The 20,903-nt window shown below is 50.7% G+C and overlaps 1 protein-coding gene across 1 annotated transcript in view; it reads right to left on the reverse strand.

The window, feature by feature from the left end:
* VWA5B1 (von Willebrand factor A domain containing 5B1) overlaps nucleotides 1-20,903 on the reverse strand; it is a 50,157-nt gene that overhangs the window by 2,013 nt on the left and 27,241 nt on the right. Inside the window, exons 11-22 of the mRNA XM_081144470.1 lie at nucleotides 20,171-20,373; nucleotides 19,601-19,715; nucleotides 18,028-18,213; nucleotides 14,633-14,816; nucleotides 13,683-13,873; nucleotides 9,702-9,903; nucleotides 8,896-9,210; nucleotides 6,622-6,759; nucleotides 4,053-4,184; nucleotides 1,858-1,932; nucleotides 1,153-1,222; nucleotides 492-609 (exon numbers count right to left, since the gene is read on the reverse strand). Coding sequence (XP_081000596.1) covers nucleotides 492-609; nucleotides 1,153-1,222; nucleotides 1,858-1,932; nucleotides 4,053-4,184; nucleotides 6,622-6,759; nucleotides 8,896-9,210; nucleotides 9,702-9,903; nucleotides 13,683-13,873; nucleotides 14,633-14,816; nucleotides 18,028-18,213; nucleotides 19,601-19,715; nucleotides 20,171-20,373 — 1,929 coding nt within the window. The remainder of the gene's footprint in view (nucleotides 1-491; nucleotides 610-1,152; nucleotides 1,223-1,857; nucleotides 1,933-4,052; nucleotides 4,185-6,621; nucleotides 6,760-8,895; nucleotides 9,211-9,701; nucleotides 9,904-13,682; nucleotides 13,874-14,632; nucleotides 14,817-18,027; nucleotides 18,214-19,600; nucleotides 19,716-20,170; nucleotides 20,374-20,903) is intronic.

Consider the following 20,903-nt stretch of genomic DNA (forward strand, 5'->3'; position numbering starts at 1 on the left):
ACCGTGTCCCTCCTCCCAGCGCCCTCTGCCCCCCACGCCCCACTGGTCCCAGATGCTCAGGGCCACGCTCCCTTGCTCCTTGGTTCAGAGATTCCCACTCCACACCTGGGCCCCTCACCCTGCCACAGCGTGCTGGGGGTCTGCAAAGCCACTCGCTAAACATGTGCATGTCCCTGGGTGTGAATTTTACTCCTGAGAGTCATTCCAAGGCTTATTTTTATGTATTGGAAGACAGGCACACATAGATGGTGGCACAGAATGTAAAATTCCCTTGAATTTTTAAAAAGCAGATTGCAAAGAATTTTCATGATACTGATGCTGGCTTCTAGCCATACTCCTAGACCCTGGGCGGGGGACTCGTGCAGACCCCTCCACCCTGCTGACTGTGTGGGTGCAAAGGTCTAGGTTTTCTTCCCTTCGCCCAGGGGCGGGGTGGGAGGAGGCTCCCAGGAAGGCCCGTCTGTGGAGTGGCTGGGGCCTGGGGCACTCACCAGTGGGACGTAGTCAAGGCTCTGGCTCCCTGGCGTCGACTCTGGAGCCTTCGTCAGCGGCCTGCCCAGGAAGCCCTTGGCTGCTCGAGTCAGCAGCCTGGACTTTTTGAAAGTCAGCCTGTGTGGGTAGAGCCGGGGAAGAGTGGCCACAGCCATCCCACTGGTGTCCCTGGTCATCCCACCCCCCAGTGCTCACTCAGCAGCCTCTGAAAGTCAGGTGGGGATCTGACAGGTGGCTTCTTCCGATCTCTTCATTTGATAGCTGGGGAAACTGAGGCCCGGGGGGGTGCATTTCCCCTAAGTCCCTCAGTGAGTTAGCAGTAACCAGGACGAGGCCCAGACTAGCATTCTTTTCATGGCCCTCTTTTGATAGCCTGTTTTCGTTCAGCCCAGTGGTCAGAGTGTCTCAGGCTGGCCCTCCCAGGGGGTTGCATTTGCAAACAGACCACGCTGTGGGAGAGGAGCCACAAAGGTGGGGTTTTCTGCAGAGGGACACCTGGGAGACAGTGATACCTGTGGATGGGGGGCCTTCTTGGCACCGTTGGGATTGCTCATTTTTGTCTGAATGTCAGGCCAGGCCTGCCTTTGGCCTTCCAAGCCGGGGACAGCCCCTGGGAGACGGGTGGTGGTAGAGTGTACTCGCAGTGGGAATCCCACGTACCTGGATCCGAACAGGGTCTCAGAAGCCTTCAAGGAAGAGACGGTGTTGGTAGCCAGACTGTGCAGGGGACCTGGAGAGACACACAGTGACAGCCGTTGCCTGACAGAGGACCCGGTTTAACACTCACTGCCCAGCTGGGGAAACCGAGCCCCAGGAGGGGAGGGGCTTGCCTGTATCCCTAGGGATCTGAGATGAACATTAGGCTGCAGGGCTGTTTCTGACCCAGTTGGTATGGGGAGGCATGAAATATATGGGTCCATGTGTAAGAAACAGGCCTCCAAGTTCCCCTGGCTGGTGACCCCAGGGCTTCTTCTGGAAGGTTACCTGTGGGGGCAGTGACAGCTTCATATCAAACCCCCTTGTCCCCAAGTGGGGACATCAAGTTTCCTTCCCTGGCACATTGCTGGAGGATTCTAGGCAGAGTGAGGTGGTGGAATGGTCCCTCAGCTAGGAATTGGGAGGCCTGATTCTAGGCCTGGCTCTGTCACCGATTTGCTGTGTGGCCTTGGGCAAGTCACTTTACCTCTCTGAGTCTCAGTTTCCTTTTCTTTAAATTGGGGATATTCCTATTTACCTCTCACAGGGTTGCTTTGAGGAATAAATGAACCACTGAGGACCTTGTTGGGCCAAGACACACTCCTGGCCCAAGGGTCAATCCCTAGCACTGTCTTCATTGAGGAGAGAGCCGGCTGACCGTCCACTTACCCTCAGAAGCAGCGTACTTCCCGCGGCCGGGGGACGTGGTCTCGCTGGAGGGCTCAGGGGGGCTTTCCTCGCCATCTACAACAGAGCAAAGCCAGTGAGGCCCAGCTCCCCTGGCTCTCCCTCTCTCACCTCCCACCCTCCCAGGAGAGTGATGGCTGAATCCACAAGACCTGGGAGGGGCTGGGAGAGCAAGGTCAGGATTCCACCCTATTTGAATGGGCCTTCGTCTTCCAAAGATACAACCATGGCTCCACCACAGGAGTCAGGATGCCTGTGTTCGAAACCCAGCTCCCTCATTGACTGGCTGTGTGACCCTGGCAAAGTTACTTCCTTCATGAGTTTTGACTGCAACTTAAAGATAATAGTACTTGTCTCACAGTGTTGTAAGGGTTCAATGAAATAATACACAGAGAGTGCTTGGCTCATAGTAAGTGCTCAATAAAACTCTGAGCTACAGACCCACCAGGGAAGCAGGAGCAGGTCAGGGGCCGAGGGTGGGAGTTGGGGATGGGGGGAGAAGTGGGCATGAGGCACCAGGTCTGTGCTCGCTGAGGAGAGGCTAGTGCCAGCTCTCTAGGAGGCACCAGAACATGGCACTGACTTGTCAGAGGGCTCTGATCCTCAGTTTCCTTATCTATAAAATGGGGGTAATAATTGCACATAGTTTTTTCAAAATGTGTAACTGGGGTGTTATTCTTAGGATTATTATTTCAAGAGATGGAGAGTTATGGGCAATGTGCTACAAAAGAACAAACCGAATTATGGAAGGAGCTTCATGCACAAATATGTCCATCAGAGCCTCTGGTCCCCTGTGAGACCATCAGCAGCTCTGTGAGGGCCAAGGAGCTCTGTTTATCATTGGGTGCTTGGGGTGGGGTGGGGCAACCTGGGAGTGAACTAGGGACTAAATGCCTCAGGCAAATAGCATGGTGGTTAACACTCTGGGCTCTGGAGCCAGACACTGCCTGAATTCAAGCCTGGGCTCTACCATGTATCAGCTGTGTGATCTTGAGTAAGTCACTTAACCTCTCTGGGCCTCAGTTTTCTCATCTCTTAATGGGGACAATAAGAGATGATTACGAGGAGCCATGGATAATTGGGACAGTGCCCGGCACACAGGAAACTCTTAGTACCTGGGGAGGGAAACTCTTAGTACCTTGGGATAGAATAACAGCCTAGAAGTCACAGACACTTGGGTCTGACTCAGAGGACAATTGAAAAGAAGGGATTTGTGATTTTGATGGAAGCTGTGGGCCACGGAGAGTTGAACTACAGAGAAAGGAAGAAATGTTCTCTAGACCGAAGGCTCAGCATGGCTCAGGGATAGAGCAGGTTCCCCAGCTTTGGAGGCTCTGAAGGAACCAAAGAGCTGGCAGAACTCACATTTTAGAGTTCCTCCACCCCCTCACACACTGCTCCTCTTTCAAGCCATCAATGTCTGTGAAAACTTTCTAGTGACGGGATCTGGGCGTCTGGGCTTGTGGCCAGGTGGGACCTCTAATGTCCTCCCTGCGCTCAGAAGGTAGGAGATCCTCACTGCCCACGGGGGCATGAGGCAAGGGCTTAGGACGAGTGCAGCAGTAAGGCTGCCTTTAGAGGGATAGAAAGACATGTAGACATTCAGGACACAGAGTTAAAACCGTCCTGTGAATTAGTGCAGAGTCACTAAAAGGCCAAGTCATGGGTCCTCAGGGACCCAAGCTGCGGGCACAGTGCAGTCAGGTGCAGGCGGAATCCCGAACGAAGCAGACGGAAGGGCCCAAAGAGAGGGACCTGCCTCTTTGCTCTTCACGCTCCCCCTGGTTAGTAGGTGTCCTGGAACTTGGTGCCTGGGAGGACTCAGGGGCTGAAGGAAGGGAGCCGGCTCCCGCAGGCTCTCAGCAGCGCGGTGTGAAGGGAGGCAAGCTTGGGCCATGCTTGGGTTAAGACAGATACCAGGTCCCCGAACCTCCCAGACTGTGGCTACAGATGCTAGGAGGATGGGTGGGAGGGACAGACGTCCTGAATAAGCATGTCGTTCAGGACGACAATGCCCAGCGAGTGAGAGAAAGGCACCCCTCTGCCCATCTCAGGCCTCGCCCTGGCCCTGCAAGGGCCCACAGCGCAGACTCAGAGTGAGGCCTCCAGGGTCTTGGACATGAGGGTGCCATGACTCAGGACCTCAAGCTCCAGGACACACCCCAGGTGGCTCTTACTTAGGTTCTGAAATTTGCCAGGTCCTGCTGCCGAGTCCTCCCCGAGCATGCTCTGCGACCGTCTGAAGCCAGTAGAGCTGCCCCTCCACTGTGGGGTCAGGACCCGAGAGCTGGCCATCCGGAGCGCAGCACCTTCATGAGGACAAGAGAAGGGGTCAGGGGGGTACAGTAGTGCCAGTCCTTTGCCTCCTCCCCAAGGCTGGCAGGAAGGGTTCTGACTTCAGTCTGTCAATCATCCAAAGACAGGAAGGCATTGCCCAAGGTGAGACCATAAACTTTGGAGCCAGAATAACCTGAGTTTGAACCCCAGCCTCATCTTTTAGTAGCTGGATGGGCTGCTAACCACTCTGAGCCTCAGTTTCCGTATTTGGGAAATGGGACTAATACCTACCTTGCCAGGTAAATACTGCTAATGACATAATGTTCAGAAAGCACCAATGTTTTCCAGGTAATTAAAAGGCTGGTTTTCTCAGGAACGCCCCATTGCCCTTTCCCAGTTTGCTGTCTCAGAGACCCAGGGCCCACTCCCCCTGCCACAGGCAGGTCCCTGAAGTCCCAGGGCATCACCAAGGGGGGATGGATGGAAGAGAGATGAAGCTGGGATTCACAGCACCCAAGCGTGTTTTGGGAACCCCACTCTAGGAGAACACTAGTCTGTTAGTTACCCTTTAAAAAACAAAGAGTTCTATTGGGAAGTAAATTTTGAAGATGCTGCATACTACATAGTCCATCCTCTGAGCCTGCGGATGTACAGTGACATCCTGAAGGCCCCGAGAAGAAGAAAGCTTCTGCGCTTGATTTAGGTCAGTGGTTCCTAAATGTTTCCTCCTGATCTGGTATTTCCTAATTTTAAAAAATGATTTAAAATTGATTTTGAGAGAGAGAGAGAAACATCGATCAATCAGCTGCTTCCTGCAAGACCCCTACTGGGGGACCCAGCCCACAACCCCGGCATGTGCCCTGACAGGGAATCAAACCAGCAGCCTTTCAGTGCCCAACCAACCGAGCCACACCGGCCAGGGCTGGTATTTCCTATTTTTGTGCTGAATGGCCATTAATGGGACAGGGAACTAGGGTTCTAGTTTCCTGGAACATGCTTTGGGAAGTGCTGATCCAGACCTTAGGGATGGGGGGACTTGTGTTAAGAGAGATGCCAGGTCTCCGAACCTCCCAGACTGTGGCTACAGATGCTAGGAGGGTGGGTGGGAGGGACAGACGTCCTGAATAAGCATGTCCTTCAGGACGACAGTGCCCAGCGAGTGAGAAGGGCCAGTGGAGCAACAGCCTGGCTGCTGGCCAGAGCCCGAAATGAGAACAATGATGATTATAAACAAAAAGAGTGCGGGGCACAGGAAAAATGACGAAAGGCACATTTTGTTTCCAAACACAATTCTTTCAGGAGGTCCGCCAAAAAAAAAAAAAAAAAGAAAGAAATTACAAAGGACAGGAAAATGTAATTCAGGGAAGGAAGAGTACATATAGTTCACAAACACGTGAAAAGCATCTCACAAAAAAACTGAAAACTAAAGAAATTCCCCAAAGAGAGTGTTTCGTCACCTATCAGACTGGCAGGCTTTAGAGAGAGAAACCACAGGCAGGATGTCGGGGTGGCCATCGGAATAACCTCTGGGGCCGGGCCAGTTTGGTAACATGCAGCACTTCTAAATGGGCGATCCTGATGTGCGATCTTACTTCTGAGAGTTAATTAACCCTGAACAGATAACCAGACGGGTGCGCAAAGATATTCTTGGCAGCATCTACGATAATCTAAAAGGGAATAAACTGAAGGTCTAATAACGGGGGCTGCGTCAATCGGTTCTGATATACCTTAGGGGGCAGCGGAGAGGGGCAAGGTGAGCACAGGCTCTGGAGCCAGGTCCCGGGGGTTCAAAGCCTGTCTCCCCCCCTTACTGCTGTGTGACCTTGGACAAGTTACTTAACCCCCTCTGCCTCTGTTTCACCGTCTTTAAAATGGGGGTAACAGTATGTGCCTTCCAGAGCTGTTCTGAGGATTGAATGATTATATGACGCCTTGCAACACTGTCTAGTTGACTATTACGATGATGGCGTTTTTCTGCAGCGGAAGAGGCTGCAGCTGTTAAAATGATGACACAGAGTCACGTTCATGGAAAGATCTTTCCTATACCCGTATTTCGTAAGGTATAGCACACCTTGGTCTGGCAAAGTTCGGTTTTTTGATTTCTCTACATGTAGATATCCACAGAGAGCAGTCTGGAAGGATGGTCCCACCAGGAGGTAATTAGTACTCATTTCTGGATGACTGTCACTTCCAGTCACTTATGTTTATTTTCTGTCTTTCTATATTTTGGAATTTTCTACAATCCTAACTGGAAAAACTCAGTGAAGTCATGTTTATTTGGTAGGAATAAGGGAGTGGAACGGTTTCACAGCCTTCTGCAGAGCAGCGGGATGCAGCTCGTGTGCCCCATGGTGGACAAACCGTCCACCGAGGGGCAGCGCTTTTTGCTTCTAGGCCCTTCCTTGCACCCCTCCCTGCAGCTCCAGCCCATAGGAGGGGGGTGGCTGCCTGGCTGCCCATCTGCCTTACCGGAGCTGGGGTAGGCCACCACGGTGGGCAGGTACTGCTTGAGGCTCACGTCCACAGGCACGTAGGCGGTGTACTTGCTGATGACGTTGCAGGCCTTGCTGGTGTGCACGGCGTTCACCTGGTAGCGGCGGCTGGACCCTGCGGAGGGGAAGCTGGGGTCACCGTGTGGACTCAGAAAGTTCTCTCTGACACAGAAGCTCTGGAAGCCAGAAGGAAGGCTAGACCAGTGGTCCCCATCGTTAGGATTAAACAAGTCCTTCAAATCAACTTGCCGATTACAGACATAAAAAAAACACCCCAAGATTATTATCCTCCATTATCATTTCATAAAATAAGGACATTTTAATGTAAAAGAGGTAAGATATCTAAGCATAAAAAAGATAGTTACTTCCCTTAAATAACTAGTGTTATTAAAACAACCAAAGCCCTCTGTGTTGTCTGTATTTTCTAGTTTCAGTTTGTAGCTGTCTGATGAGACTCTTGCTGCAGGACTTCATAGCCTCCTGGCTGAGTGCGGACCACTGGTCAGGCCCATTGGACAATTTTGCAGAGAAGCTTGGAAACCAGAGAGGGAGAGTGGCGAGCACAGGGTCACACAGCGAGTTAGTAATGGACCTGAGATGGGGACTTAGGATGGTCTCATCCCAAAGCCCAAGCTCTTCCCACTAACAGGTTAGCAGCCTCTGTGGCTTGCCACCTCCAAAAGGCTGTGTGGGAGCCAAGGACACGAAGAATGGACACGTGTTGTAAACTGTAAGGTGAAGTGCTCATGGGGGAAATTAACATATTATACAATGTTAAAATAAAAACCAAACAGAGACCAGCCTTGAAAATTCCCTGAGCAGACAAAACCAGTTTAGTTATACAAACAAAGTTTAATTTAGCTCATTTTGCAACACTGACTTGACCTGGGTCATTTTTTGCTTCTGCCTCTGGAACTTGAACTGTTTCCCAAGGTTAATAGAAAATAACCACTGAAGATTCTAATATCACAACCAGTCACCACGAGGAACTAACTGTCACTGCTTCCTCACTCTGTAAGCTGCGTCTGATAACATATCCCTGAGCCTCATTCCATGTGTTGCTTTGGGTGCTCTCGATTTGCAAACGGTCTTTTTGGTGTGTGCACAATAAACTTTTACTAACTACTACTTCAGTGATTCATTGGTTTTACTTCTGTTATTTCTGAAATGTTCACAACAATACAAATAATATAAAATATAAACCACATTATATAAACATTAAAGCATAGACTATAATAAATAATAGAAATATTCTCTATTTATATCTATATCTAGCAATTCTTCAAGTGAACTCCATCAGGATCCCAGGAGTCACTTTTTAAGTAAAGTTTGCCCCAATTACTGAACTAATTTTAAATGAGCTCCCCCACCATCCTCATTAAACAATCCCTTGAATCCCTGTATTTCTTTTTAATAGCACTTAGGCCTAATGCAGTCAGTTAACTGTGTGTAGACTTATTTGATCAGTGTCTGCTTTCCTGCTGGTCTGTGTCCAGCACTGCTAAGGAAGGGCAGGGATGTGGTGCCGGGCTCAGCCCCAAGCCTGGCCCCCAGCTGACCCGCACTCAGTAAGAGGCGCTGATGAGTGAGGGAGCGGACCCACTAGGTCTAGGGGTTCCGTGGGAAGGTTGGGGTGGCCCCAGAGGAGCAGGGCAGGGGGAATAGAGCTGTTCTCATTTTTCTGTCTCAGAAGGCGTTGTAGGGAGAAGCCTTGGAAGAGAGGAGGGGTGGGGGACCGGTAGCAGAGGGGAGGGGAGGAGGGAGGGGAGGGGAGGGGAGGAGAGGAGAGGACAGGTAACGGGGTCGGGGTCGGAGAGCTGGAGGAGCCCGGGGCTGGTGGGAGGAGACAGGCTCCTGGAGGCCTGGGGACAGGGGCAGATCCGGGAGGGGATGGAGCCCCAGGCTGTGTGTGTGCGTTGTAGGAAGGGAGGGCTGGGGGTGAGGGGAGGCACCTGGGGGCGGTGTTGCGTTGGGGAGGCGGAGCGTGGGGCGAAGGCGGGGCTGCAGGGAGAAGGGGGGCCTGGAGCGGGGGGAGGAGAGCGATCAGGAGGGTGGGGTTAGTGGGATGGAGCATTGGGCGGAGCTTGCGGAGGGCGGAGCTTGAGGAAGGTGGGCTTGCGGAGGGCGGAGCTTGCGGAGGAGGGTGGGGCTTTCGGAGGGCGGGGCTTTCGGAGGGCGGAGCTTGCAGAGGGCGGGGCTTTAGGAGGGCGGGCTCGGGGCGGGGGAGGGCTGCGGGACCCCGCGCGCTCACCTTGCTCGATCTCGCCCTCGCGCTGCGCCAGCTGCTCGAAGTCGCGGATGATGGCGCGGGCCGCCAGGTGGTGGAAGGTCTCGTTCCAAAGGTCGGGGTCGCTCGTGCCGCCCGGCTCGGGGCCGGGGGGCCCCAGCTCGAAGCTCACCTCCCATTGCAAACGCTGGCTGTCGCGCAGGCCCTTGATTACGGCCTTGCCCAGCACGGGGTCTGGGGTGGCTGCCCCGTCGGTGCTGGCCTGCTCCTCCAGCTGGGCCGGGGGCTCCCAGTCCGACGACGTCTTCGTCTCGAAAGAGGAGGGGTGATGGGGTGGCTCTGTGGGTGGAGGGACAAAAGGGCAGTGCTCTGAACTGGGGGACAGAGAGCCAGCCCCCAGGGGACATCATCCCTTCCCCAGAGCACAGACACCCCTAAGCAACTACAGCACAGTACCCCCACCCCACCCCCAAGGAACTTGAAACTCCTTCCCTAAAACAGGTGGGGTGGCCTGGGCTTGTCCCCAAGAGTGGGACAGACCACCTCCCAGGAAGCCAGCCCCCGAGGGGGTCAGGTAGGATGGGGGTGGGGCACTTCTCAGGAGAATGCGCCACAGGGAGGACATCTGGAGGGACACAGGCAGCCCAAGGGCCAGGTTGGTTGGGAAAGAGTGGGGTTGGTGAGGTCCTCCGGGAGAGAGGCCACAGCAGACTGTCCCCAGCCCCCAAAGGGCACAGGCATCTGTCCTCCCCGCCTGTCATCTGAAGTCAGGCCTCAGCCAAGGAGTCCTCCCTGTCCCCAGTCAGATCCTGGACCCTGAGGACACTTACCCAGGTCCCCAGGGCTGTGGCAGTTGGAGGCAGGCTTCAGGCTGGACCCAAGATCCAGCTCTCTTACGGGGCTCCAGGTCTGGGGCTCCTGGCCAGAGGGCAGGAAGGGCTGGCAGCCTTGCGGCAGCAGAGAGGGCCTGCGGGCCCCTGGGCCCCGGAGTTTGGGGCCCTGGCACAGGTCCAGGCCACTGTTCAGGAAGGGCTAGGAGGGCAAGAGGAAGAGGAGGGTGCTGGCCCCCTTCCCTCTGCCCCAACCACAGCTCTTTCCCTGGGCATCCCTGCTCCCCCTGCAGTACCCAAGGACAAATGGCCCGCTCTCCAGGACCCATGAGAAACATCAGCGTGAATGATCCCAAACCATGGATTAAGTCCAAACCACGGGAAACCATGGAAAATCACATACCATGGATAATCTAAACGGACTGGTTTTTGCCCTAAAGTTTAAAACTTTGGTGTGTGTTTAAAATTAACCTTTTCCTTATGTTTTCTCATATGTCATGCTTAAAAGGTCTTTCCCACTATAAAAAAAAAAAAAATTCCTGTAGAGTTTTTTGGTTTGTTTAAATCTTTGATTCACATGAAATCTATTTTTGTGTAAGGAAATAGGAACCAGCCTTTTCCTTGGTTTTCCGAATTGTCCACATCCCAGCACCGTTTATTGAATGCGGTTCATTTCCGGAGTCTCCAGGGCTTATCACTTCCCCGCCCCTATGGGGAAGAAGCTCTCATGCTAATTGGGCTTTCTTTCTGGACTTTTTGTTCTGTTTTGTGGATTTAATCTATCTATTCTTGTGCTGGTATTAAAAAAAACCCGGAAGGCAAGGGATAAACTGGGAAATATATTTGCAGTGTGCATGACAAAGCTCATTTTCAAGAAAATGCTCTTATAAATCACTGGTGGGGGTGGAGATGAATTCAATCAAGTAATGGGTTAAGGGCATTTGCAGGCAGTTTACAGAAAAAGTATCCAATAAACCAAGGGAAAAAATGCTCAGCTTCTCGAACGTTGCTCTAAATGAAGATGAATTACAGCTCTGGCGGGGGGCTAGGTGGTTTGAAGTGTCATCCCCTGCACCAAAAGGTGGTGGCGGCGGGTTTGATCCCTGGTTAGGGCACATACCTAGGTTTCGGGTTCGATCCCCGGTTGGGGCTTGTATGGGAGGCAACCTATTGATGTTTCCCTCTCACACCTATGTTTCTCTCTCTCTCTCTCTCTCCCTTCCTTTCTCTAAAATCAATAAAAATATATCCTCGGGTGAGAATAATAAAATAAAATGAATTACGATCTTTTTTCCATCTTCCAGACTGGCAAATATATAAATGTGTGACGACACACAGTGTGGTCAGTGTGGCGATGGGGCCTCCCGTGGACTGTTGGTGGGAGCGTGCGCTCTGACGGGCACCTGTGGGAGGACACTGTGGCCACATGCTGCCTGTCAGCATTCACACGGCACAGGCTCCTTGGACACAGCGATTCCACTTTTAGAAATTGAATCCTGAGGAAGTACACAAGGGGGCAAATACTTGTGTACACGCACTGCATATCTGTTGCAGTATTGTTTGTTAAAACAGAAGATTTTGTGCAAATCTGGAGACAATCCAAATGTGCTTCAAAAAGGGCTGCCAAATAAGTTATGGTACATCCATCTGTTGGGACACCACACAACACTGCAGAGAAAGAGGCAGCTTTTAAAAAACTAATATGGGAAGATGTCCAAGATAAAGCTTATTTTAAAAAATTGCAACTGTTCTGTATCCTGATTGTAGAAATGGTCACATGACTATTCAGAACTCACAGAGCTGTTCACCAAGGACAGTAATTTTACTGTATATAAAAAGTGGAGTAAGAGGACATTAGAAAAGTAATTTGGAGAGAAGTTCGTATATGTGATGATTTAAAACATCTACGTGTGTTGCGTATGAGTGTGTGTATGTGTGTGTGTAGTATTTCTGGAAGGAAACACTCAAAACCAAGTGGGTTGGGGCCCTGGGAAGGGTACTTTTTATTTTATACTTTACTGAACTGTTCGAGGGTTTGTATTGCAAACTCCAAGTGTGTATTATTTTTGGATTTAAAGAATATTAAATTAGTGTCTCTGGGAACATATGCATTGCCTGGCAGGAGATGGGGCGCAAGGGTGCTCGCTAGGTATAACAGATAGAACAAGGTTTCCCAGGCTTTTAGGCCAGCAGCTAACCAGGGGTTCCTTTTCATCTCTACCAAGCATTTATTGGGAAGGGACTGTCCCTCCCCATTAGATAGGGGCTCCTTGGGGCAGGGGCTGAGGTGCTCCTTCCTGTCTCCTCTGGGCCTGAGGTCCTGGGATGGGACAAGGGTGTGGGAGAAGACAGGGACTGGTTACTCTTAGGATGGCCTCAGTGGGAGCTGGTACTCAGCCAGGGCTGCTGCTTCCCAGGGGATCCCTAACCCCACCTCCCTCATCAGAGACTGGTATTCCTTCCACCTTTGCCCCACCATCACCACCACACTGAGAAACAGAAGCTGCTACAGTTTCCATGGCAATAGATTAGTCTCAGGTTCGGCCCTTGAGCCAGCCAGAGGCTGGGGGGAGTGTGTACATGTATGCGTGCGTCTGTGTGTGCGTTCACACAAATGTGTTGGGGGGAATCAGACTGGGGAAGAAGCCAAGCAGGGGATGGGGCAGAAATAAGCGAAGATGGACCAGAAGCAAGTAGGAGAGAAGTTAAACTGCCTAGAGCTCTCACCAAGTAGAGCTACATTTAAAGAACACCTACTGTGTGCCAGGCACTGCACCAGGCATTTGGTGTCTTACCACCCGATGCCTGCAAGAGTCCTCCACTTACAGTTGGCTCCCAATAAATATCTGTTGATGTCTGTTGGCTCAACCATCTGCACAAGCTAGTCTCCCCATTTCATAGGTGAAGAAATTGGGGCTCAGAGAGGTTAAGTAACATGTTTGAGGAGCAGAGTCTGCCTGACTCCAAGGCCAGTGTCTTCCAACTGCATCCCTGGCTAAGGGCAGAGAAAGACCTCGGGGACAAGGTGGCAGTATCCCTGCCCCTGGGAGTGTGGGGCTGTGTGTCTGTGGGGGCCGGGAGGGACGGAGGTGGTGGGTGGGAGTGGGGAGTGACAGGCTGCTTCACAGAACCACAGACTCGCCCTGACAAGGCTACGTAAAGCCCCTTCTTAAGAAAATGGGATAAGGCGCGCAGATAACACCAGACACCAGTTTGGTTTAGGACAGTCTCTCAAGCTCGTGACTTTGCCTCCCTCCCCACAGTGTCTCTCAAGCTGGTGACTTTGCCGCCCTCCCCCGGGGACATTTGACAAAGTCTGCAGACATTTTCAGTCGTCATGACTGGGGGTGGTGTTGTTACTGGCATTCATTTGATAGAAGCCAGGGATGCTGTCAAATTCCTACAATACAGAAAGTAGCCCCACAACAGAGTTACCGTGTCCTTAGCGCTGAGACCGAGAAACTAATCTAGCCGGACAGTGGCTCTAACTCCGAGGTGCCCTCTGCCCTGGGTGGGTGTACAACCCCTGGGATTTGCAGAAGGTGCGGGTGATGGGGAGGGAAGCAAGGGCTTCTCAGGAAGAGGGTCCTGGGTTTTAATCTCCTGACAAGCTGTGTGATCCTGGATAAGTCGCTTTGCCTCTCTGGCCCTTAATTTCCATATCTGTACAGCATTGGGGTGGCAGCCCCCACACTCCCTCCTTTCCCAGGGGTGTTATAAAATCAAATGAGAGAGTAGATGGGGGTGCCTCTTGCCAACTTGGAAGTGCCGTGTGCAGAGAACAGGCGATGTCATTGGCCAATAGGTATCATTGTTAGGAAGGTGGTGCTGGGGGCCTGGCAGACGAAGGTCCAGAAAAAGAAGAGGTGACTCACTTCTCAGTGTAAGTGGTGGACAGGCTCTATCCTTCAGGTTGAAGCAGGAGACACAGCCCACCCCTTCCCATAGGCCCCCCCACCCCAACCTGCCCTGCCCGGGCACCTGCAAATCAATCTGCCGCCACGGGGCATCTGGGCTGGGCTGGTTGGTGAGGTCCTGCAGCTTAGCTTTTCGCAGTGGGTATCTCCTGGCAGCCATCGTGGGGTCGCTGGCCGCGGTGGCCCTTGGGGAGGGCTTGTGGTTGGTGATCTGGTTGGTGCTATATGCCCGCCGTCGCTGGGAGAGGTCCACACCTGGACAGGGGTGGTGGTCGGGGGGCCACCAGTGGAGGAGGGCAGTGGGCAAAGAGCGAGGGGCTTGCACCCCCTGTCATGTGTGGACACTTCTTGAGTACTCCACCGCTCGCCTACTGAAATACGTTCGGTGCCTCACCTTTCCTGGCATTCAAGGCCCTGCCTGCCTGGGCCCTAATCTGTCACCCGCTGCTCTCCTTTCTGCTCCCTTTTCAAGGTTCCGTGTGCTCCAAGCATAGCAGCTGGGTAACCCGTCATGGATGTACCAGGCGTCTCACCTCCACGCCTTTGCTCAGGCAGTGTCTGCTGCCTAGGACCTCCGGGGGCCCATGTCACTCTGCTTTCTATCAGAATTAAGGCCAAGTGTGTCTCTTTCCCTAGACAGGGAGCTATTGAAGAACAGGTGCCATGCTGGAGCCACCTTTGGTCCCCACACTCTGCTCAGTACTGAGTCCTGGTAGGTGATCAGTGAATACCCTCCGAGTGGGAACTGACACCATAAAGTGGCTTTGGACGCACACGGGTCTAGACTTTTTATCTGTACTCTACCTCTTTCAAGTCCCATGAGCTTAGCCAAGTCGCTTGAGGTCCCTGGCTCGGTTTCCACATCTGTAAAATAGGTAGTACCCACCTCTGCAGCTGCTAACTACTCAGTGAGATTGTTTGTGTAAAGTGCTTAGCGTATAGTAAGTGCTCAGTAAAATGTGTCAATCACGGCTTCTGGAGAAGTGAGTGAAGTGCCAGGGGCGGCAGACTTACCCGGGCTGGTGGTGCAGTCCCCGCTGGATAGTGGGCCTTCTTTGGCCTGCCTCAGGTTGAGGGGCGCCCCCAGGCTCTTGGCACAGTCTGTACTGTCTGAGCCAGGCCCCTCATCCTGTGAATGGTAGAAGACAGAGCTGCCGGACTCCTGAGAGTGCAGCATGCTGTATCGCCGCCTCTTGTCCTGGAGGAAGGGACAGGAAAGGCCAGGAGTGAGGGTAGGGGTCAGGAGGGACGGCCACAGAGCAGCAGGCAGTGTGAGGCGAGGCGGTGGAGACCCCGCCTTGCAAGAGCTGGAATAATACAGACTTGTTTTCCTTGCTTGGGGAATGTAGGCAGCCTTCTGTTTAAGAGGTGGTGAATGGGAAAGACTTCATATCACTTATATTGTTTATATTTTTAATTATCTTCTTTATTAAAAATATTAAAAATGTAATTCTCAGTGTCACTGCTGTCTCCAAATAGGTCACCAAAATTAACAGAATCAACCATCTGTTCCTTCTACTCCATTCTCCATAATAGAAACATATATATAAAACATAAAGGCTTTGGGGGTCATTTTTGTTTTACAAAAACTGGACCACGTTATTTATATTGAGCAGTATCTTGAATTTTGCATGTGAAACATTTTGGAAATCCCACATGTCAACTACTCTTTTAAACAGTCGCCTTCACAATATCCTCCCACTCCTATTGTTAAGCATTCACTTTGTGGCTATATTTATATTTAATGTCCGATCAGTCAAAAAGCCAGTGCGTCATTCATTGACAGATAAAAGCTAATGGCAGAGAATACAAAACACACACAGAGAAAATGCTGTTAATTGTCGTTCCTTTAACAGAAACTCAGACCTGATCAGACAACCAAAGTATAAATCACCTGGTGTAGGGAAAAGGACAAGTAGCATAGGAAAAGAGGAGTAGAACATCACTTTTAAAAAATCAGTTCAATTAAAATAAATATGTGAGACCATAGTGTCTTATGGTACATATTATTGTTGATCTACTAAATAATACTTTGGGAGCTCTGGGGAGGGTATGTGGGCCTTTGGACTAGAGAAAGAAGTATATGAAGGGCTGGAATTTAAAAATAAAATAGAAACCTAGCTTCCCCCTCTTAATAATTAAGTTTGTTTGATGAGAAATTCATATTTTTGTTATGAAATTATTTGTAATCATGCCTTTCACAATATTTTCCTGCTTCATGTGACATCAAACAACATTTTGGGGGGGGGCCATCAATACATGACCATATATTTTGTTTGTTTGTTTTTTTCATTGATCCCCTCCATCCTGCACCCCCCCCCCCCAGGCCTCCACCACACATTGTCTGTGTCCCTGGGTCATGCATACATGCATATAAGTTCTTAGGTTAATCTCTCCCCACCCACCCACCCCGCCTTCCCCCTGAGATCCCTCAGTCTGTTCCATGCTTCCACGTCTCTGGATCTATTTTGTTCATCGGTTTATTTTGTTCATTAGATTCCACATATGAGTAAGACCATGTGACGACACTTGCCTTTCTCTGACTGGCTCATTTCACTTAGCATAATACTCTCCAGGTCCCACCATGCTGTCTTATAGGGTGAGGGATCCTTCATTTTTACAGCTGCATAGTATTTCATGGTGTAAAAGTCCGAGAAGGTGCTTGATATGATCTGCATCTTCTTGAACATGTAGAGAGTTGTTTTGTGCCCTAACATGTGGTCTATCTCTGAGACTGTCCCATATGCACTGAGGAGAATGCCTATTCTGCAGCTTTGGGGTGAAATGTTCTGTTAATGTCAGTTAAATCCATCTGATCTAGTGTGTCATTTAGAGTCACTGTTTCCTTGTTGATTTTTTGTCTGAAAGATCTATCCGGTAGTCAGTGGGGTGTTAAATTCCTCTACTGTGACAGTATTACTGTCTCTCTCTCCTTTAAAGTCCTCCAGAAGTGTTTTGTTTTCTTTTGTTTTGTTTCTCAGTCTGCGTGAGTCTTTTGTTCTGAGGTGGGTTGTGGCCATATATTTTTGCCATTGTAAAAAATGCTGCAATAAATCCTTGGACGTGACTCCATTATATCACTTTTCTTTCTCTATGTTAGATCCTTAGAAGGGATTTCTGGGTTGAAAAGTTATGTCTTCCTAATTTCCTTAGGTATTTCTAGATTACTTTCCAGGAGGGCAAGTGCTGTTTACACGACAGTGTATAAGGGTTCCCTTTACCCAACAGCCCTGCTAGTAGCAGAGAAAACACTGCCAGTCTCATGGGTAAGGAAAGAAGGGAATGGTGGTCCCTTCAAGCGGTGGGTCTGTTGGTGACCTGCTGCCTCCCACACCTCCAAGAAGAGCCTGGACAGTGCAGTGACTTGACCAGAATTTTGTAGAGCACTTTCTCCCTGGAGTTGAACATAACATTCTAAATATAACATAACATCCACTCTCCATAACACACTAACCATTACTGACAATGGTTCTTAAGAGATTTCATAACGTCCTAAAATCTGGAAATTTTATGTAAAATGTTAACTTCTTTTGAAAGATGAGAAACACATTTAACACAGGTCCCGCATTCCTGCATTGCCACAATTTGTTAGAGCTGAGTAAGGGCTGCCCAATTTCAACAGGGAGTGAACTATCCAGTTTGCCATGCTCCTCACCACTCCTTATTGCCTCTCTATGAACTCAGTGATAACTGCTATCCCTCATGGCATTTGCCCCTTTTATTTTTACAGCAAATCCATTTCACTCATTTTATATCTGCCCAGTCCCTCTAGGCATTAGTTTGTGACTCTTGCTTAAAAGCAAAACAAGTTGATATATCTTTTGAGGGGCAGTGGAGAGACTCACTAAAAAGAGAAAATGAGTGAAGAAATAGCTTCTCAGGCACTCTCACGCGTTTTAGCATAAATTCCACCCCACCCCCCGAGAAGTTCCCCACTTTATCCCACTTCTGCCACTACATAGAAACAATTACCTGTGTAAGTAAATAAAACACAAACTCATTTAAGGAGCTACAACCTGACTAGAGTGTTCGGGGAAAGAAACCTGAGTAGTTGTTCTGAACTAAATTGTTCATCAAAAGCACTTTGGGGAGATCATATGAAATGAAGGTCCCTGGGCCTTACCTTGGAGACTTGAATTCAGGGACCTAGGTTGGAGCTGGGACTCTGCATTTTAAACATGTTCCCACATCCCTCTGCAGAAAGGCATCTTGAGAACCACACAGTGAGCTGATAGCATTTACCCAGGCACTTACGAGGACTGAATGCCCACGGCCTGGCAGCTATACCTCCCAACCGCAAACCCAGATCCAACTCATTCCTTCCTGCCGTGATCAGTCCTTCCAGCTAGGATGATTTATGGGCATGTTTCTGGACCCCCACTGACCCCTGGCATTTCTAAGATACTTACAAATCTGGAATTGGAGGTGTATAAGGAGGCGTCACACACAATGCCATATCCCACCAGCCGTTCTCCAGGGAAGAGGGTGCTGGTGCTGACAGGTGAGACCAGCACTTCGGTGGTCTCAGGGAAGACCCACTCCACAGTCACATCACTCAGAACTGGGGCCATGGCCTTCTTCAGGGATTTGACCATCTGTTGGGCAAAATCAGAACACAGGTAGGGGAGATATGTGAGTAGGGGTATGTCCAGGTGAGCAGCACCAAGACCAGGTGGGTATGACCACGCGGGGAAGTGAGCAGGGAAGACGTGACAAGAGGCCTTGGGGTGGCTTGCCCACCAGTGAACATGCTACTTCTTGGGCTCCTAGGATGTCAGAGTTGGCACATTTTTTGTCACCTCTCAAAGAAGATTTTCTACAAATGAGAGAATCTAAGACTCAAAGGAGTGTTGTGGCTAGTCCAGGGCACATAATAAGTGTGTGTCAAAGGCATGGACCACATAGTGATCTTGAACAAGTCAATTTGCTTTCCTGCGCCTCATTTCGCCCACTTGTTAAACTGAGTCAGTCCTTCTCAACTCTAGATGTAGTTGGGAGGATTATCTGAGATACTGGATTTGAAGTATATGCCACTTGATAGGTGTTCAGTAAATGACAGCTATAGTTTGGCACCACGTAGGCTGATTTCCTCAAATGTACTGCAAGGCTGGAGAAAAGTGATTCTGGGGTTGTTGGAGCCAAAGAGGTGCACTCTCCAAGCTCCCTTTAAGAGAGACAGTTAGGTGACAGTCTCCGGGTGCAATGTCCCAGCTTCTGAACCTAAACCATGCCTCTCCCTGAAGCCCCCAGGCAATGACTGAGCATGGCAGGGATTCCAGTGCCTGGCATTTCAGCCCAACACAGACCACCTGATGGGCAATCTTTGCTTCCCATTGGCTCTGCTGAGACCTTGCCAGACCTGCATCCAATCTGAGGCTCTCCCTGCCCGAAGCTTCTCCCTCCCTTTCCCTTCACAGGTGTTGCCTCTGCATCCTGGCTGGAGCATTCTCCTTCCCGTTTCCTCCTCTTGTCTCTTTCCCAGACATTAGCCTCCAATAAATTCTTGCACTTATAACTCCAGTTCTGTCTCTGGTTCCTGGACTGACTCAGGGATTTTCCAGGGGTTGGATTATTTGTGCCACTTGTGCAGGAAATGGAGAGAAGACTATAATCCTCTTGATTTCTGAGCCCTTTAGATCCTTCTGAGCCACCATTTGTCACCATCAGGAATGTGGCCAGAAATGACCCCAAACACAACTCCAAAAGCATCGAGGCAGTGACTCTTCCAGAATCTGATCCTGCCCAGCCAGTGTGTGGAGCATGAGGTCGAGGAGGCTGGAGACCAGGGATTTAGTGTCCTGTAGGAGCTTCTGGAGTTGCCTATTTTGTGGCTTCCACCGCTCTGATTCTCACTGGGATACAGTGTGGCCTAGTGGAGAGCTCAAATTTGGGGTGAAACCCTAGCTCCACCCCTGAATTGTGCATGACCAATCTGGGCCTCTGAGGGTCCAGCAGCAGAGGGACTGGGGCCTTTCCACCTACCTTGGGTTGCAGCCGCTCCCCCTCCTCCAGGAACTCAGCACTACCCTTGGACACAGTTGCCAGCCCCTTCACCAGCCTGTGGCAGACGTTGGGTCCAATTCCGAAGCTATAGCACCTGGAGGAAGAGAGGAGAGAGGCTGCTACTTCCCATCCTCTCTACCATCTCTGTCCCCTGATGGGGAAAGGGACAGAGCGTGACCCAGCAGAGCTCTTTCACAGCTGGCCCAGCTTCAGGCTAAGGGCAGGGGAAGAGGGGCCATCAATGGGTCTTTACATTCACATACAGCCCATGATGTCCACCCCAATTCAGAGCCAAAGCAGCTAGAAGGACTCTTTCTTCCTAAGCTGCTCATTGGGAGCTGTATACAGAAGTGTGGGCATCTCATCCCTCCTGAACTTTTGAGGGGAAAAGGCAAACCTTGAAGCCAGCCACACCACCCTGGAAGCAAAGCATTATAGGGTTCTTTCCTGTCCTTCTGGCATTTTCCACATGGCCCGGGTTCTGGAAACCCCAGCTCAGCCCAGGGCCGCCCAGGATAACCATGTCCCAGGCCTTCAGCCTGTGCCCACCTGGTGGAGAAGGCGTGGTTTCGCACCAGCTCCAGCACCTTCCCCGTGTTGTTGATCACCCCGTCTGTGATCACGAAGAGAAGCCGCGGGTGGCCTCGGTGCACTGGCTGCCGGATGACCCACTTGAGCGGGGAGAGGATGTTGGTGCCACCCATGTCAGCCCGTATCCTCTGAATGTTATCACAGGCTGTGGCCAAGGTCTCCTGCAGGAAAGGCACAAGGCAGGGGAGATAGTTCCCAGGGTCAATGTAGGATGGGGAGGCTCTGAGCCCCTTGTGGGAGGAGTCCTTTTGTTTCCCTAGGCCAGCCATTTTCAACCTTTTTCATCTTGTGGCACACGTCAACTAATTACTAAAATGCTGCCACACACCAAAAAATATATTTTTTGCCAATCTAACAGCAACAAAAAGGTATCATTTCAATTCAGTCACACCAGATGGCTGTGGTGTTGGCTGTTGTCATTTTTTAATTTGACAATCTCAGGGAAAAGAGTGCCCTGGGCTAAATAGTCAGGTATTGCATGTTTTTAAAAGTCTTGTGGCACACTGGGTGAAAATCGCTGCCCTGGGTAACAGTTCAACCTCATTTGAGTTGAGTCCTGTTCCCAATTTCATCTCTGCCCCACATACAGGAAGAATAGGTGGCCACTTGTTTGGCATGGTTCTGTCCAATTACACCCCCGCCAATGCCTGACACGCTACCAGCTGCCGATGTATTAACTTGTCATTGTCCT

This window comes from Miniopterus schreibersii (genome assembly GCF_964146895.1).
Source record: "Miniopterus schreibersii genome assembly, chromosome: 8".
NCBI classification, from domain to species: domain Eukaryota; kingdom Metazoa; phylum Chordata; class Mammalia; order Chiroptera; family Miniopteridae; genus Miniopterus; species Miniopterus schreibersii.